Below are 20,558 nucleotides of genomic sequence, written 5' to 3' on the forward strand. Positions count from 1 at the left end.
TACGTGATTAACTCGGCATGTCAGTCTCAGTGAGGTCACTCCGGCTTGCCAGGTACGCTGCATGTGTTGATTACATTAAAACAATACAAATTCATGCTCTGAAGAAAAACATTGCGGCGTTTTGGCCAGCTCCCCTCGAGTGGGAATTAAAATAAAAGGTGCGTACGAGAAATTATGCAGCAAAAATGTTGCACTATGGTCTAGATACACATCGTACAAAAGTATACAGCCTGTGTATATTCACGGTTCTTTGCCAATCCACTGCTGGATGAAGGCCTCACCCCACGTCATGTCGGTCAAGGGGGTCGTTTGACCATACTTCACCACGCTAGCCAACGCGGGTTGGTGAAGCTGGGGGTCCAGGACCGGTACAGATATCGCCTGCCACTGATGTTTGCCTTGGCCCTAGAATCAAACTCATCGTGCAGTGTGCTAACCACCACTTCACTCTGTATGTTTTGAATACGATGTATGGTACATATATAGATATACACACAATAGTTAGAATATACATATCACACATATGAACATCAACATATCGGCTCTTTAAAAATATGGTTCATACGAAAGCCTTCAATAAATGTGATGCTTACTTAAATTGCACGTGTTTAATTTTTTTTTTATAATTATTACTGCTCATTTACAAACGACAATTTTCGATAAGAAATGTTTTTGCTTCCAGTGTCACGTGTAATATTTACAATGTCACAGCCTAATCTGTGTTTTTTGTACGTGGGTGTGTGTTTCCAAAAAGTATAATGAAGAGGGGTGATTTTCGTTGCTATTTATAATGTTTTCAATTTATACACAAGCCACTTCATGATCCACATATTTGATCCCAGACGAGAAATGTTTATTTACAAGGGAAATATTCGTAAATGGCTCATTGTTATTCGTCAAGACCATCATAAGGCAAATGTTAAGGCAAACAATGCTAGGAAGCTTAAGAATTTTCATTAGGATAAAAACCAACATAGAACCACTGAACTGCAGTGAAAAGCAATGATTGGAAGTATCGGATGCAATGCCAGTACGATCAACAAAAAACATGACAATATAAATACATGAGAGACATTCTCAATCCGCCAATGGATGAAGGCCTCCCCGTGCCATGTGAGTCACGTGATTTTTAACTATACTTCACCAAGCCTGTCAGTGCGGGTTGAAGCACTGATTCTGATATTACTCATGTCAGCCATCGCTGGGAATCAACCTCAGTTCGCCAGGTTCACAGCACAGCGCGCTAACCACTGCACCACCGCTCCCTCCCCAGTTGAACTGGAGTGTAAATTGCACTTTGGGTGCAACCACAGTCGCGCTTTTATCAGTCGCTTGCAAATGTATTGACGCTATCTTCATTTAGCCGATCAAGTCCACAAGAGCCGCATGAGTATTTTTTTGCATCTAAAGCTATCAAATTGTAGAACACATTTTTATCACAATCAGTGGAGTCAGTTGAGCCGGTTTTTTTATCTGCATTTCTAACGTATTTCCATACAAACACGTTACCAATATCTAGACAGAGTAGCGGTGCATTGCTTTGCATAATTCTCTACCACCAATCAGCCGCCATTTACTATCAGCTACCAATCGCAATTTAAACATCAGGTCAAAATTAACAACGCAGACATTCGTTAAACATCTCTCGAGGGTCTGTCGAATAAAATGAGACTGAGCACTAACTTGTCACCAGACATGCAGCCAGCTGAAATGATAACTTCGAAACCTTTTGGCCGAATATATCCTAAGAGCTGAGTCATACCGAAGGTAGTGTAAAAACGCATATTTATTCAATACAATCATCATATGCAGTGTTAACACCGCACAAACGTGTTTGCATGGTTGAATCACTCGTAGCTGACCAAGATTAAAACCCAGCAACGTGGCAATGCTTGCTAGGTGTTGTGCCACCCAGTTACCTCGGTTGAAATACAAGACGAGCGATGATTCTGGAAACAAGCTATAGCTAAACAATGTTTCGTCAGTTTCAGGTGAGTCTATTGCGCGATTTAACAAGCAAATGGAACAAGAACATACAAGTGTGCAAATAAGCATGGACAATTACATTGAGACGCAAAAAGAGGAACACGTGGATTAGAGCAATGACATCGTTCAAACTGTTAAGACAAGAGAGTGGACTTGGGCACGGCACGTCACTGGAAGGCACGATGATTGGTGGTTCAGAAAAGCAACGCAGTGGCAACTAAGAATGGAATGCATCTGAGAGATTATCCACCAAACAGATGGTACGATGAAATCAGCTCGTGTGCAGGTGCTAGGTGGATTATGAAATCGCAGGATCACGAGAAATTGAGGTGGCTTGAGGAGACTTTCATTCGGCAGTGGATCGATCATGGGGCCTGATGGTGGTGATGATTAGTGTACAAGATGTTCCCAAGTAAAGAAGAGCGAATCGAGATTACATTTCTTCATGGCAAAGGATGCACGAGGAAAACAGCAGAGACATTTGACAGGAATCATCCTGATCCTGACATAATTATCATCGGTGTGGTGGTGGTGGTGGTGGTAATTAATCCAGCTAACAAGTCCTGGGAAATAGGCGCCATTGTCAACAGATCGAGGGGTCGACACCACTAGAAGCTGACAACAAACGAGACATTTACATCTTCTTGGTTCTTTCGGTAAAGTCACGTAAAAGGAAAATAATAAAATAAAACATAATAAAATAATTCTCACGACGTTTCGGCCACAACGCAAGCAGCCGTCTTCAGGTGGAGAACAGGTCTGTCGAGAAGGCAGAGTCTGAAGACAGACCTGTCCTCCACCTGAAGACGGCTGCCTGCGCTGTGGCCGAAACGTCGTGAGAATTATTTTATAAAGTTTTATTTTTATTATTTTATTATTTTCCTTCTACGTGACTTTACCGAAAAAACCAAGAAGATGAATCCCTGCAGTCACGAAAGCTTTAAATCAAAAAGACATCAGCTACATTAGACAAATTACATCCGATCACAGACAACCCCAATGAATTTCGATTTAAAGCTTTCGTGACTGCAGGGATTCATATTTTTGGTTCTTTCGGTAAAGTCACGTAGAAGGGAAATAATAAAATAATATAAATATAAAACAATAAAAATTCTCTCTCAAGTCACGTAGAATTTTATTGTTTCAATAAAATAGTATTTTAAATTTTTATTATTTTATTATTTCCCTTCTACGTGACTTTACCGAAAGAACCAAGAAGATGAATCCCTGCAGTCACGAAAGCTTTAAATCGAGCCATTTACAGCTGCAGCGTGGGCCACGTTCTCACAAAGCCCGACAAACGGCCGCCGTGAGGGTGTCCCGACCATGCACGGGAGCAGCGAGCGTTCACCCGCGACAGCTGGCGGGCCACATTTTTGGTGAGGCTGCAACAATTGGGGCTGGAAGGGTTTGATGGGGGGGGGCAGTTGTTAATGTGCATATTGAATATGTTTATGCACGAGGCTTTGGAAAGGAGGGATTTGTTATTGGCCCGTGGGCTTTTTATTTGTGCCCCTTTCTCTTCATTTTGACCCTGGTGGGAGTGGTTGTAAGTTATCCAATGAGATCTTGAGACGTCTCATCAGGACGCTGAATAGATTCTATTCCAATTGAAATGACAACACTACGAAAAAATAAATAGTCAACTTGATTATGTTACACATGTTTTAAACGGTTTAAATGTTTCTTACAAAATTTTAAAATGTATCTATTAAAATACAATTTTTTTAAAGGGGCTTATTAGGTGGCAGGTCGACCCCAATGTCCCACAGCCACGGGCGTCCACAATTCATGATGCGCATTGAAGAGGCACGCGGTTTACCACGTAGGCTTTCCCGACCAATATCTATAAATAAAGGGTACTTTTATTTGGGCAGGGGGGGGGTATATCGCGTAAATAGCCACCATCCGACACAGCCACAATTCTTAAGGGTTGTCACGTGCACAAAACGAGCCCAATGAGTTACGACTTCAGCAACACCGGCTTGTCGGAGAGTAAACCCACACAAACACGCGCGGGTTGATTCCCCGACTCCTCCCGCTCGCAGAGCGTGTCGCTTAAACCAAAAAGTGTCACTTCGTGACACGTGAAGAATGACACCGATTCGCTTCCGCCACACATACATGCACGCCGCACGGTCACAAAGACAAAGATACACGCACACTGCCACGCACACACACGAAGACAAAGATCCCCCGTATAGCCTGAACAGACTGTTGTTGCAAGAGCTGTTCGCGAGCAGCTATGAAGAAGGCCAGCACCACAGGTGTGGGGGTGGTGTGTATGTTGAACTTCTTTCGCACGTCCAATTAGCACGGACGCGGTTCCGATGAGCACGGTTGGCTACGTACGGTGCGAAAGAAGTAACAGCATACAGTAGATACTTGCCCCAAACGTCTATTGAGGCTATACGGGGTTGGGGGCTCTTTTATCTTGACACATACAAACCCTCCAATACACACACACACACCATCCAATGCACACGCACACACACCCTCCAATATACACACACACCCTTCAATACACACACACCCACATCCCTTAATAAAGTTTGCCAAAATCGAAACACCCACGCGCGCATACAACCACGTGCACACACACACACACGTACACAGCCTTAAATACACTTACACATACGCACGTGCGTGCCGCACACACACACACAACCCTTACACATATTACCGCATACAGTACTTGCTTGCACAAAGACAAAGATCCCCCGTTTAGCCTTAACAGGCGTTTGCGGCAAGTCGCTGTTAGCGAGCACCTCATGAAGGCCGGCACGGCACACGAGGAGGAGCGGGGGTGCTGGATGGCCACCACCACGCCCGGCCACCTTTGTCTCCCTGGTGGCGATATTTACGCATCGCCACCAGGGAAGATGTTTACACATCGCCACCAGGTGATCATTTGAGTCTACCTAGCGGAGGCCCAGGACCGCTTCAGATAATCGTCGCTGCTTGTTGGCCGTGAGCGGGAATCGAACTCGGGTGGCCGGGTTCGTAGCGCAGCGCCGCTAACCGTAACACGACGGCTCCCCCCACACGGCCGTATGCAGTCATGTAGTCACACACACAAACAATGTGCAGTCTATTTATATCTACAACGCAAGTATAAACACACCGGCACGCACAAAGGTTTACGCTGACAGAGGGGTGACGCACAGCAATCGTGACCCCCAACCGGCAGGCTGATGCCACTCTTGAACACCAGAGTCATCTTAGTCTCTTGAGTGTCCACCTGGTTAAACAGAACACACTCGAACTTGTAGAACACGCATTTTTTTTCCACATTCAACGCGTTCCGATTTGTTTCGTAGACCATAGGGCCAACAACAAGCGCTGTCAGCGAACACCGATTCTTGAGGTGGATGCGGCCAGAGACACACCAGGCAGCACGTCTCCACAATGCCGACGTTTACACACCGCACTAGGGTACTCGTTTAAGGCTGAGTCGACCTAGGAGTGATGGTGTGGAGAAGGTGGGGGGGTGCAGAGCCGTTTCAGGCCACCGATGTCATCCGTGGCGGGTGATCGAACGCAAGTCGTGCCAGGTTCGTGGCGCAGTGAACACATTCAGCGGTCGCAGCAGGAGGTCCAGGTCAGGCCCAGGTGACCCCCTCCAGGTGACCCCTCTAAGTGACCCCCTCCAAGTGACCCCTCCAGGTGACCCCTCCAAGTGACCCCCTCCAGGTGACCCCTCCAGGTGACCCCTCCAGGTAACCCCTCCAAGTGACCCCTTCAGGTGACCCCTCTAAGTTACCCCTCCAGGTGACCCCTCCAGGTGACCACACCAAGTGACCCCTCCAGGTGACCCCTCCAGGTGACCCCTCCAGGTGACCCCTCCACGTGACCACACCTGAATCTTGCTACAGTCCGCAGCACGTTTGGGCGAACCCCGAGTCAAGGAGGAGCGAGCTTCGCCCGATCCTCTCGAGGCGCCACCTCTCAACGATGAGGTCCTCGAGACACTGGAAGCTCTGCGTGGTCGCCACGCCGTCGCCCAGGTGCGTCTTGAGCAGGTACGGGGTCTTCCCGATGCGCAGCTCCAGCCCGGACTTGAACTGCCTCTTGCCGTACCTGCACCACGCCGCGAAGCACTCCGAGTTCCTCCACGACGCACCGTGCGCCTGCTGCCGCCCTTCATCGTCGTCGCCGCCTCCTCCGCCGCCGTTCACCATCACCGCCTCCTGCTGCTGCTGCTGTTGCTGCTGCAGCAGCACCTGGTCCAGCGCCCTGCGCACCACCGTCTCGGCCGACTGCGCCTTGAAGCGGTACCAGTCGCTCACGACGCGACCCCTCCGCCCGGCGCTCAGCACGGCCACGGGGTCGCTGCGAACCTCGCCGTGGTGCAGGTAGACGGCGCGACCGTCACCCGTGCTCACCGCCCAGTGCGTGCAGCTGCTGCCGCCGCCGCCGCCGCCCGGCGCGGTGAACTCGAGCAGGTCTCCGGCCACGCTGGCCTCGAGGAGACGCGCGGGCGTCAGGAAGGGCGAGGGAGCGGCTGCTGCGGCGGCGGCGGAGCAGGAGGAGGACGCGTTGCGGAAGATGCACTCGCCCGCGCAGTAGGCGGCGAAATGCAGCTCCTCGCGCAGGACGTGCTCCTCGTAGTCGTAGGCGCGCGCCAGGGATGAAGCCTCCGCATGCGCTCGCGTTTCGCTCGTCACCTCCTCCTCCTCCTCGTCGCCGTTGTGGAGCTGGCGGACGTCGAGCGACGAGGCGGTGTTCGTGTCGGAGTCGACGCACGCGGAGCCGTTTTCGCTGTCCGGGTAAGAGGGGTCGCTTAGCGGGACCTCGTCGTAGCGGTGGTGAGCGAGGCGGTCGATTTGGTTTCCCATTAAAATTGTGAAGCCACCCACCCCCCACCTCCTCCGACCCCCTCCCGCAACCTACTTAACCCCTCTACCACCACCACCACCACGGCCCCTACTTCTTGAGAGTGCAGTGGTTAGTACTGTCGAGTACGTGATGGATCCGTTCACGGTCTAGGGCAGAGTGTCCCTCGCTCGTTCGCCCATCGCGGCGGGAACCATTGACAATTTGGCGCTGCGATGGCGATCGCGCGCGAACGCCGCGCGAGCCTTTGCCCGTTTGCGGTCACGATTTAAAACGCCGAGGTCGAGCCGCAAATCGGACGCGGTCCGCGCGCCGCGATCGGTTACAAGTTACCAACACCGCGCCTGGAGAGGTGTGGGTGGGAGGGTGGTGGTGGTGGGTGGAGGTTCACGCAACGCGCTCGTAGGTGGCGACGAGGAGCGCGTGCCCACGCCGACTCCCGAGTCGCGCCGCACGCGACTTCAATCTGCTGCTCATCAAAGTTGCTGCAGCTGCCGCAGCATCCTTTCCATGACACCCACCCCCAGGCCCTCCATCAGCGCCCTCAAGACCTCTCCGATGGAGAGCGCGCCTCTTGCTCGCACGTCTGCTGACGGCGATGACACTTGTTGCCATCGCGCCGGGCAGCGCGTTTGTGCCTCGGCGCGCGGTGTCGCGTGGAGGGGCTGCGGAGAGCCACGCCTCCATGGCACCACCCCCCCTCTCCTCCTCCTTCTTCCCTCGCCACCATCAACCACCACAGCCTCCTCTCACACCCACTCACACCACACACACATACACCTACCTACTCCCTTCCCCCGTAACCACTTTTTGGTCACGTCCATTCACCCACTCAGCACACACACACACCTACACTCACCACCCGCGTTCCCATCTACTCAATCACTCTCTCCCTCACTCACCGCACACACACAACTACCACCACCACCACCTCAATTCACATCCACGCTTTCACTCACCACACACACACACACCTACCCCTACCATCGCCACCTCAATTGACATCCATTCACCCACTCACCCAAGACAAAGATCCCTCGTGTAGCCTTAACAGACTTTGGGGCAAGTGCTGTTAGCGAGCACCTATGAAGGCCGGCACGGCACACGAGGGGGTGGGTGGCCAACACCACGCCCGACCGCCTTTGTTTCCCCAGTGGCGATGTTTACACACCATACACCAAGTACTTATTTTAGGTTGAGTCGACCTAGAGGATGCCCAGGACTGGTTCAGATAATCCATCATAATCGTCACTGGTGTTGGCTGTGAACGGGAATCTAATTCGGTTTGCCGCATACGTAGCACAGTGTGGTAACCACTACAATTTCCTTCCCCCCACGATCACTTCCACAAACCCTCACCCACTGACCACTTTCTGGCAACACCGACTCCCCCCATGTACCATAGTTGCCAAGTGAAAGGGACCTTTGGGTGTAAGACGGGACTCACGCGAATATTTTCCGGGTGACCGATACGATTGCTGGAGAAGATGATGAAAATAAATGTATAGGCTTTATCCTCTCCGCCAAGAATACAGGAGGTGTTAAGATGTTCCTACGCCAAATAGACACCCGTCACAAAGTCTGCATTAACCGCACATGCGTGTGGTTAAATACCTTTAAACTCATCTGCCTACACCAGAGACAGATTCCTTTATGACTTTTTCTCACCGGCGTTAGACCAAAGAACGCCGAAAGGTCAACAGCACAAAGGCAATTCAAATATCAAAGCATTCATAGCTGGGGTCGGGCAGTTACATCTCTTTTTTATGCCAGTATCAAGATGATGCAAACAAAAGGTAGGCTTTACCCTTTCCGACAAGAATACAGGAGGTGTTAAGATTTACAAACACCAACATAGACACATTGATCCTGCCAAAAAGTGTCCCAGAGATTTGATGTATGTAGAGGTGAAGCGAATTTGTTATTCAATAGTGATAATAACTTAATGAAAACGCAGGCAGTGGGGTCCATTCGTAACAGTGACTTCAACAATGTTAATATTATGTTTTGCTCAAATGAGCGTTGCGGTGGTACGTACTCATCTCCTTGTTTACAGCCCTGAGCCAGTGGTGAAAATTCCGCAATCATATATTGATGGTCTATGTGTAGGACACACGTTGTTGTCTTCCCCATATGTAATACGGAACGTACAGTGCTGTTGCCATGAACATAATAATAACAACGCTTGTGATCAGATCTCCCGGAATGCATCTGATGGTGACGTCAGATCTCGGTGGGCCTAACAGAGCAGAGCCTGGATAGGACATCAATGGGCCATCACCACGCATGGAACATGTGTTATCTAAACAGAGAGCAGCAGTGCTGCAAAATCCATTGTTTTTTTAATGCTCCTAGCCTTCACCAACCCACATTCACGAGCGCGGTGAAGTATGCTCAAAGAGGCCCCCCGTGACCGACACGGCACGGGGAGTGTGTTCATCCAGCAACGGATTGACAAAAGACTGAACATTATTTCAGAATTTAATATACGCCAACCATAAACCCGCGAAGGCCACACTTAATCTCAAGGAAAAAAAAATAATTCAGCAGGGTCCTGCATTTGGATTGTTTGGCCAATACCATTGAGTGTCGAACATTGAGTGTGGTGAAAGCCCACCGCCCGTATGAGTGGATGGGTGGCACCTTAAGAGCACATGGTCACCTTAAGATGTTTTCTTGTTCATGTTTTTTTTGTTGCGGTTGCACCCGATTCAAGAGCCGAATGGCTCACAGGGCTACACCTAATAAATGAAACTTGAAACTTTCCTCCTGCGAAATCTCGTGTGCCACCTCGCAAACCCCACGTCTAACAACGCCCTGTGCTCTATTCATTCTCGTGTGGCAGCCTCCCCATCCAGGCGCTGACCAGGTTCAAGGCCCACGCTTGGCTCTGCGAGGTATGCAGACAGGCGCATTCTGGCCGATTTTTTTTTGGAAGGCCACGTTATTAGCGTCAAATGTCGAGCCCTCCACGTGTGAATACTGGACATCAGAATGGTCCTTTATACATTTGTTTTCATGGTTTAGCTGAAGATTCGTTGTCTGACGATGCTAATCGCATTTGTATGTGACTCAGGCACAAAGGCAACCTCAAGGCTATGTCTTGTAATTGCTTTATCACAACACTAACAGCGTGCACAAAATGCATTATGCGTCCGTCATCTGGGATTGTACCATGGCCTTTTTGTCAGTCCACTGCTGGATGAGGCCCCCCCCCCCCACCACATCCCCGCCCCCCCCCCCCCACGCCGTGCGGGTTGTCGGGTGACGTTTGACCATATTTCACCACTTCGGGGTGTTTTGGCGAAGTGGTGGGGGGTGATGGTGGTGGTTGGGGGGCTACCAGGACCTGTTTAGGTAGCACTCGTCACCGGTGCTGCTCGTCGCCGGGTAATCGATATCGTGTTGTGCGATGCGGTTAAGCCCGGCCTCTCTGTCACACTGCACACACTTGCGCGTGCCCGTCCCGTGTAATTTCGGCTTCGCCCGTTGTCGCGATTACAGCAAAGCGGCCGAGTGAACGATGTCACGGCTTACGGGTGACTCACTCGCGTGCCGTGGCTTTCTCCGCGTTCGGTGTGGAATAGCGAGCGCATCGATTCGTCACTTTGTAGCCATCGGTGCGTCATTCCGGGAATGCTATTCCGGGAGTTATTTTTGGCACGCCACCCACGGACATCTCGCCTTATTGAAGTCGTGCAGTTCCATTGATACACCTGTGAATGATATTAGAGCAATATAGGTGTACAATAATATTTGGACAATTGTGAATAGTTTTATTTCGATTTAAAGCTTTCGTGACTGCAGGGATTCATCTTCTTGGTTCTTTCGGTAAAGTGACGTAGAAGGGAAATAATATATATATATATATAATATAATTATTTTATTACATTATATTATTTTATTATGTTTTATTTGTATTATTTTATTATTTGCCTTCTACGTGACTTTACCGAAAGAACCAAGAAGATGAATTGTGAATAGCTATCATTTGTTCTCGTGGTCGTGGCTTACACCCCATAGCCCCCCCTGTTCCATGCCAAACCCAGCAGCTTTCCGGAAGAAAACGCAGAGAGCCATGACTATAATAATGAAACAATAATTTGCGTCGTTGTGGAGATTATTTTATGTTGAGGGACGCGTACACGAGTCGATGCTTTAGTATAGATCAGTGCACTCTCTGTCGTCTGGGCTCGCCGTGGGGCAGTGCAGAATCCGGAAACCATCGGTCAACGCTGGCTGCAGGCCACATCAGTGGCGAGTGATACCTGCACCGGTCCTTGGCTCGCCCACTCCCCCCTTCCACAGAGCGTGGTGAAGTTGGTCAAGCCCTCCCCCCACCCCCTCCCCCATGGGCGACACGGCGTGGGGATGCCTTCATCCAGCAGTGGATTGGCAGAGGGCGGGAACATGCGTGGTGTGCGTTGACTTTGCGCGGCCACTGCTGCCGCTAGACTTCACCGCTGTGTTTCAAAATAGTTCATTCTTGAATGCGGACTTCAGGAAAGTTACAAATATCGATTTCGTGCCACACGGGAATCGTTCTTAAGATAGGCATCGGACCAAACATTACCTAAGTGGGGTTAAAGGTAAAGGTGCAGCCCTGCAATGGCTTGCTCACGCCACCGTTTGTCGAAGGGCCTCCACTAGAGGGCGCTGTAGAGAGCCCCTATCGAGGGTATCTTTGGCCTACTCTTCCACTCTGGCCAAACGCTCAGGAAGCGGTGGGAGTTACCCACACTTCATCCCAGCAAGCCCTACCTGTCGATCGACAGTGGTGCGCTCCCCCAATTATCGTGCTCGGTGGACAGAGCCGGTGGGATAAAACATTTTTTTATTGTGCCCATTGTTTCATCTTTCGCGCCGGGCGACAGAATGGGCGACCTTTCTAACACGCAGTCACGATTCTCACGGGACTCCGTCGGATTCACGCAATGTAAAGTGCAAACTCTAATAAGCGTTCAGGAGGAGCTCGTTTACAATTACACGTGACATTTCCACGCTCTCATGGCGGGGACACGTCTCGGCACAGGGACAACCACAGTTGCCGTTACCAGGACAACCACAGTTGCTCATTTCATAGACCCCCCCCCCTCCGGAGTGAGGGATAATGATGGGCTGAGTCATCCCCCCCCCTACCCCACCAGGATCTGAACTCCGAAACCTTTGGATTATGCGGGCCTCTCACTCTGCCAGCTGTGCCACCGGTTGACACGTGGCTGTAGGTCATCATTATCATTGCACTGCAAATACATGATGCTTGAAGACACCTAAAGCCATGTGATTTAATAACAATTATTTTTGGAAACTAGGTTAGTGGCGTCCTTAATTGTAGAAAAAACTATATTTCTGATACCACATTCGTCGAATATACATGAAGGGTTGAGCGATACACTACTGTATGTACATCGATTCGCCAGTGATTAACATTGATTATTCAATTGTACGCATCGAATTGCGTGTGGAATTATACAAAGCAGCCACCAACACCTCGTTCATGCATGGTGGTGACCCATCCAGGCTCATGAATCTGACGATTTGGTGATAACATTTGCATACAAATGTATATACTTTAAAAGTACCGGATACACATTTTTTCTTACAAAATATTAACACAATTAATATCACGAATGCGTTTATATCACTCCAATAATATGTGTCGCCCCGTACATCCGATTAGCACTGTCGGCTACGTACGGCGCGAAAGAAGTTCAACGTACAATAACGTAAGGAAAATTCTCAGAGGCAGCGTTTTTTGTTAAGCCTAGGGGACTCCCTTTAGGCAACATGTCCCTCTGGGGCACAAGGTGGTCCAGCAACGCCCTGCAGTTGGGCAATTCGACTGCCAGCACGGGGCGATGATTGCCGTGTAAAAATCACAATTGACAAACCCCCAACATTGAGCCACAGATGTCACAAACATCCCCCCCCCCCCGCTCGGTGAGTAATATCACGGCTGGTTTCAGTGGGGGTAGAACAGGGGAAATGAGGACCTCACCTCGTAGGACCGATCCTATTTATCGGATTATACGACGCACGTTGTTTCCCCTTGTACACACGCATGCTGAACTTCTTTCGCGCCATACGTAGCCAACCGTGCTAATAGGGGGTGCCAAAGTAGATTTAATCAAAAGTTGGGGATGCGTCTTACAGTCTGCTAAGCGTGTGTGTACATGTTGCGTGTCAGAGAGATAATATGAAATTTCGATTTAAAGCTTTCGTGACTGCAGGGATTCATCTTAGTTTTTTCTTTATTGACAAAGTGCACAAAGTTAGAGGTGCGTCTAACTTGTGGGTGCGTCTTCTAATCAGGTGCAGTATTCTGTTACGATCCGTATCCTCGGTGTTGGGCTATCGTCCACTTGACCTGTAATAGCCTATCTCTTATCCAAACTATATATATTTTTAAAATGAATATACTTAACCAACAAAGCAGTCAAATTCCTGTAGCTTGCGAACCAATCGCGGTGGGGTCATTACCGCCATTGCGGCGAGTGCAGGTTCGTCGTAGTTGCTCAACCTGTTGGGCAGGATTACAGCAAGGATGTATTCCTCGCCTGCCTCGACCGCGACGAGCTCGGCTTGCCTCGACGCACCGAAAGGGCATCGTGGGCCAGGTGCTGCGTGCGCGTCTCTCGTCACGCACGTGAGGCCGTTATAAGTGTCACGTATTCACACGCGATCACGCATACGTGCACTGCTATGTATGGACTCGTGTTCACGCCCAAGGGTGCGCGCGTGTGTATATATATATCTCTTTTTAGAAAGGTGCGCTTGTGTATAAACAAAGACACCCTGTCGTGGGAAAAAAAAAAAACTATTTTGGGCCAGCAGAGTAGAATGCATTTTTGTTAATACGACGGTGTGTGCGAGTTTTTTTTATTGTAACAACTTGGGAAGTTTGACGATGATAGCGAGGGAAGAAGGCGAAATGGAAGTGGGGTGATCTGCATTGCGGTGGGTGGGTGGGCGAGTGTGTTGTTTTGAGCTACGGTGGTTAGCACACACTGTGTATGAGACCGCACAAGTCGGCCTGGTTAAATCGAGTCGTCAACACGGGAGTAAGAATGACTGAGTAAAGTCCATGGGAACAATGACACATGATAGTAGTGATCAAAGGGTGATACGGAGGTGACCGATCATCCGTGAGCGAGCTGCTGGAGTGAATCGGTGAGTGCTGTATCAATCAACTCAACTGTGTTGACGTTGAATTCTGTAGCTGGCATGATTCCTGGTGCAAGGAATGAAATGGGACATCCCCCCCCGCCTCATCCGTCCAATCCTCCACCCTCTCCCCCTCACCCTTCTTTGGAGTCTGGTGTAGGGCTGAACGATTTGGGGGAAATATCGAATTGCGATTTTTCTGACAGATATTGCGATTTGATTTGCGATTACTTTTTTTAAAAGTCAAGCTTCAGTTCACTATTCACTGTGTAATAGATTTAAAACATGGGATGGAGCATTACCACATGATACCATCAAAATATGAACTGCTATTCTAATGCAAGGATGAGAACTTAAAAGATATGAATTGCTTCCAAGATGTATTTATTAAAATTATTTAATGGAAATAGAACAATCAAACATAGAACAATTGTTAAGTTAAATAGATAAAGTTATAATAATTACAAAAATAAAACAATTTCAATAATAAAGTAATCGGATTTTTCAAATCGCAAAACATCGCAGCCTTTGCGATTTGCTAATCGCATTGTTTCAAATTGCCCGAATCTCGTGGCTGTGTCACTCTGTCCCCTGCACCCCTTGTGCAGTTGGACCGCCTGCACATTCGATAGCATCGACGAGACTGTACGAGACTGATGGGGCATTACTGGACTCGGTGAGGTTGAGGAGGAAGTGAGAGAAGATAATACATTTACAGTTGCAGCCTTTTCTACTGTAGAGGAAAATGTGACAGTAATTACGAAGTGGAATTTTTCGTCTCTCCGGGAGTTTGAGGATTCAAGAGTACTTCATAGAGAGTTTCCCAGTTCACATTAAGGCTGTAAAATCACTAAAAATGAAAGGTAATGCCAATGCATGCGCCCAATAATAATACTTGAGGGTGGAGAAGCAAACAAAATGTACGAATAGATTAATGTAAAAGTGAGGGCAAAACACACGACACTATCAATGCTACGATAGGTGATGAGGAGAAGAGATCAGAGGAGGACTTTCTAATTTAGAATATGAGAGGTGTCTACATAATGGGACCTCCTTTGCCAGTACCAAAATATGATAATAGGGTTTCCCCTTTTTTTCTGGCAACATAACAGGTGTTACGATGTTAAAACACCAAACTGAAACCCTTTGCAAGGAATCATGTCTGCATTAACCACAATACTTGTGGTCACAATGCAAACAAAAAACATACTCTGATAATATATGCATTGTCTTTGAAACTGTTTGGTCCACACCAGAGACAGCTTTGTTGCCAGAAAATAGGGGGAAAACCTACTATGATATGTTGGTACTGGCAAAGGAGGTCCCATGATGTAGATGCTCACCCCGAGTTCTCATTAATCTGATAGTGCATTGTCTTTGTGCTTTACGCCTTTTGGCGTCCTCTGGTCTAAGACCGTTTGAGACGAGGCTCAAAAGAAAGCTGTCTCTGGTGTGGACCAATCAGTTTCAAAGACAATGCATATATTATCAGTGTGTTTTTTTGCTTGCATTCTGACCACAAGCATTGTGGTCAATGCAGACATGAGTCCTTGTAAAAGGTTTCAGTTTGGTGTCTATTAGAGTTCACAGCCTGCAGGGACATGAAGATAATTAACACCTTTTTCAAAGATGAGTCTTGACAACAATGACCATGGAGGAGTCCTAATGATGGCAGCGAAGTTTAAATTGACTTGATTTTCTCAATGTGTTGGTGGAGGTTTAGAGTCTCTCAGAAAAACCCCGAAACATTATGGATGTCTCTGCCCTCAGAAGATTTACGACAGGAAGTAACCACAGACGGGTGTGTGGCCGGTTAGTCTTCAAAATAGCCAGAGGATAAAGTTAATTACGGGCAAAAGTGGCAGGAAATGGAAATAAAACATCGTTCAAGAGGTACACGAGTTTAGACTGAATCTTAAGCAACAGATTTAAATCCAAAGAGAAAAACAATGATGAACATGATGCCACCAGCATATCAACACGCATTGTCATGGACAGTGCACAGAAAGTTGGGGGCGAAGTAACCGGCACACACGCCAACTGTCACCACAAGGGAGAAAGGGGAACAGGGGAGAGATAGGAGAAAGGATGAAATTGCCAAACAAATATAATTCACAAAACTCTCAAACCGTTGGGAAAATAACGAGATTAGGAATCGGAAAACCCAACTCAAACGTGATGGAAGTTGTCATAGCAATGGGAGGATGAAAGCAGCAGCAAGTACACTGTAATGATTCTAGATTTGAAGCTTTCGTGACTGCAAGGATTCATATTCTTAGGTTTTTTCGGTAAAGTCACGTAGGTAAAACATTAAAAAGTAAAATAAAATAAAAAATCACGACGTTTCGGAGGCAACACAAGCTTCCGTCTTCAGGTGGTACCGTCACAGCCACGACAGCTGTATCAAGTAATGTTTTACCTACGTGATTTTACCGAAAAAACCTAAAAATGCACTGTAATGACTATTACTGGGTGGTGGTGGCAACGCACATCGCCTATAACACAGCACTGTGAAGGGGATGGTTGGAGGGTCACAGAAATTTTAAATTCCCTTCCCATGGGCGTTGAGGTGCCATACCCTGGCTCCCCAGGAGGAGGCAGTACAGCAAGTGGACTATTCGCCATATGTTTCCATCTGTATGGGGATGAATTAATTGGCTGAAAACATATATATATATGTAAAAATCCAATGAAGGAACCTCCTGAAAATGAGTCCTACGACTCTGTGCGGCTCTCCTGTGTACATAAAGTAGATTAAATGCTTCCTCATTTTCAAACGCTTGACTGGTTTCAACAATTTGGGTTACGTCATTATCACTTTCTTTGCTTGAACAAATGCTGCTGGATAACAGACCCAGAAAAGAGGTTGATTAATTTATTTTACAGGAATACCTTGCACTTTTATCTGGTTAGGGACCAGAGCATAGACTAATGTCAAAAATGGACGAATGTTAAAGCAGAGCCTCTATTTAACTTGCAAATTTACTTTGGCCGGCGAAAAGCGTACATGCAAATAACTACAGTAACTATATTATGTAAATTGGACCTTTTCTTAAACTTGTCAAAGCAATCTCTGCTAGCCCCAAATATTTATTCTGCTGATGTCTCTCTTTTTTCAGCCTTCATTGTATGAAATAGAGATAGGGCTTTAGCCATGATAAGGCCTTGGCTTAGAGAAATGTTGTGGCTGATTTGATCCTGAATCCACACATTTAAAACTTTTTCCATCTCACCAATTAAACTGTGCCGTTTTCTAATGAGTTTGGTATGCACTGGCGTTGCGCTTGTTATTTCCTCTAACACTTTAGCTTTATTATAAAGAATTCTACTGACAGTTGTGCGAGGCACGCCTAGCTTGCGACTTGTATCAGCATGGGACATGCCTTGCTCATTAGGTTTGACTATGTGAATCTTTTCTTGCAAATTGAAAACCTTATGGGTTCTTTTAGCTTTACTATCACCACACTTAGGACCCATTTTGAATATATTAAAGCACAAAAAGAAGTGTTTTACAGTAATCACAAAAATAAGCGCAGTATGAATACTGTACACGTGTTTTATAATCACGAAAATAACTATGAACACTGTAGTATTATACTGTTATCACAAAAATAACTATGAATTTGAGAATAGGTTTCAAAGACAATGCATATATTATCAGGGTATGTTTTTTTGCATTCTGACCACAACTATTGTGGTTAATGCAGCCATGATTACTTGTAAAAGTATACTCTTTGGTTCTTTCCGTAAAGTCACATAGATGAAAAAAAGGTTTCAGTTTGGTGTTTAAACATCGTAACACCTGTTTTGTTGCCATAAAAAAGGGGAAAACCTATTCTCATATTTTGGTACTGGCAAATGAGGTCCCATGATGTGACTATGAATTGTGAATTGAGATGTGGTTTTCGTTGAAAACGGCCCAAAGAGCGAATCGACGAAAGTCAAGTGGACGCAAGTCAAGGTATCGCTGTATCCCGAATGCTTCACACCAGCGGGTAATGAGTGTTGATACAGCACTGCTTTTTAGTTTTCTGAACGGGGCTTCATGGCAGAGAGGGAGTGCTCTCACCGATACCGTCTGGCAACCCAGCGGGTATTGGTTTGACAAGACTGACTTTGTCGACTCGACCCAAAAGGCTGAAAAGAGCCCAGAGTTTTCTCCCTTAAACAAAAGCTGTTGGACAACATACGTTCACTTGTCCAATCGGTTTATGGGCGAGTAGAATGTTTTCTGTGCAGAAGGGGGTGACCATGTGCTTGTTTCATCACTCTTATCAGCGTTTTTGTCTCCTTTTGAGCATGGATTGTTCTTGATATTATGCTTGTTTAACCACAATCGCGTCGTTAAGTCTCAGTACTCCATATCTGGAGGGTCATACCAAGTATGTGTATTCTGTGTAATCCCAGATAACTTTTATGATTTGGAATGTTTGGCCAATACCAGTTACATTGTATGTTATTTAGCAATGGGTATAGAATCAGAGAACCTGGAGGAAACCGATCGAGAACAGGGGGAGAACATACACATTCTAAAAACTAAACCAAAGCTATTTTTTAAATCCTTTATATTAAGTTCACTTGCGCGCTTGCTTACGACCGTGCAAATCTTTCGGTCGTTTTTTAACTCACTTCCCGTGATCCAATCGAGCTGACATTTTCCACACAGACTCGTTGTGCGTGACAATTGATGTCGTGAAAAAATTTTACCAAAATTTTACACTTTCTAGGACAAAAATATTATATTTAATTACCAATTGCTTAATGGTGCCATGCAATCATCTGACCCATAGGTGGCAGCCATCTCAAGCCAGAGGACGAGAGGACTCTAGCCGCCACGCATATAAAGGATTTATAGTGAAAAACTTTGTTTTTACGGGTTATACTTGTATTTTAGCAGGTAAGGCCCACTGAGCTATTTAGATATTTTTCAGAAGCGACCTGGCTATCACAAATGAGAGCTCAACGAAGTGGCTCATCACGTGCAAATGTATGTCAGCCAAATACTCTAAACGCATGTTTCTAAATGTGGAGGGAAAAACCGGAGATTCCGGAGAAATATCCACGTGACCCCGGGGAGAACATGCAAACTCCGTGTCTACAGGCGTCGCGGTTGAACCCACGACCTGTATACCAGACGAGGTAGTTAATATCTCGTCACCGTACCCCCCCCCCCCTCAATTACATGCATGAAGGCACCCGAGTTTGGAAATCGAACCCAGCCCTTCTTGCTGTGTGACACAAGTGTTCACACGGCGTCAGCCTGCTGCATATTGATTTTAAGGAGGCAACGACTCGAGGGTTAACCCTGTGTTGAGTCTTCTTTGTAATGTTTTCACGATGAAACATTCAAGTAAGCGCCTTATGTAAGTCCTGGCGAAATGCGTCAGAGCACGTTGGCAATGTCAGTTTTCACAAGAAGTGGGCCGTTTGTCAATTCAAGCCACGGTGACGTCTCGCTGCTTAACTCAACCAAAAACAGTGCATATTCTATTTAAAGCATTCGTGACTGCAGGGATTCATATTCTTGGTTATTTCGGTAAAGTCACATAGAAGGGAAATAATAAAATCATAAAAATAAAACAATAAAATGATGTTCATTATTTTATTACTTCCCTTCTACGTGACTTTACCGAAAGAACCAAGAATATAAAAAGGGCATAGTTTATCAACCACGGAACGGATAAAGGACCATCCGCATTGCAATTTGTGACATATTTAAAAAGCGTTGGGAACCCTTGCAAGTTCGTATATCATCGTGTGTCATCGACAGCACCTTTGTCAATCCACTGCTGGTGGAAGACCTCCCCATGCATTCTTAACCATTGTCAACTGCAACTGACATTTTGGGCCATTGAGTCTTTTTTTCTCTCACGATTGATGAGGTCACACTCACACCTCTTACCGACCCGTACAGAAAAAAAAAATCCACTTGGTGTACTGCCTTGTTTCCCTGATACATGTCTCACACACACACACACCCTAAAGCTCAATCCTCGCATGATTCACCAACCCTCGAAAATTATGAATTACAAGCACGCATTACAAGCATTAATGTGAGTAGAATATAACACGAATTAGAATGGGCAGAGACTAGTGAGCTATAATCAACGGTCATGATCTATCCACTGCCGATGAAGGCATCCCCAAGCCGTTGCCAGTCGTGGAGGTTGTTTGACAACCACACTGATCAGCAATTAAAAGATAAAGCTGCAGCCGCGTGCATTTGCTTGCTAATGCCATTGCCGGCGAGAGGGCCTCCACTCGAGGTGAGTTGGCTCTCGAGAGCACTTCTTGAGTCTGGAGGGTATTTGGCCTACTCTTCCACGCTGACCAGAAAAGTACCTTGACTTTACCCAACAACACATGACCTGGCAATCGACTAACTGTGGTGTTCCCATTTATACCGCTGGGCGGTCAGAAGCTGAGTTTGATTGAGAAATGTGCCCCATGATATCACCTGCTGTAAGATGATGTGCGATCCATGGCATCATGGCAGCACCCACGGACGCAAACTTTTGTTTGATATTCACGTGAAGAGGTTGGCAGTATGTATGTTTCATAATGTTTACCAT

The 20,558-nt window shown here is 47.0% G+C and overlaps 1 protein-coding gene across 1 annotated transcript; it reads right to left on the bottom strand.

The window, feature by feature from the left end:
* Positions 1-5,744: 5,744 nt before the first annotated feature.
* On the bottom strand, positions 5,745-6,831 carry LOC144719207 (protein LRATD2-like). The gene has a single exon (XM_078595099.1). It carries the CDS (start codon positions 6,822-6,824, stop codon positions 5,856-5,858), a length of 969 nt encoding a protein of 322 aa, XP_078451225.1. The 5' UTR covers positions 6,825-6,831; the 3' UTR covers positions 5,745-5,855.
* Between the last annotated feature and the right edge of the window lie 13,727 nt (positions 6,832-20,558).

This window comes from Lampetra planeri, chromosome 5, assembly GCF_965212315.1.
Source record: "Lampetra planeri chromosome 5, kcLamPlan1.2.h2, whole genome shotgun sequence".
Taxonomy (NCBI): Eukaryota; Metazoa; Chordata; class Hyperoartia; order Petromyzontiformes; family Petromyzontidae; genus Lampetra; species Lampetra planeri.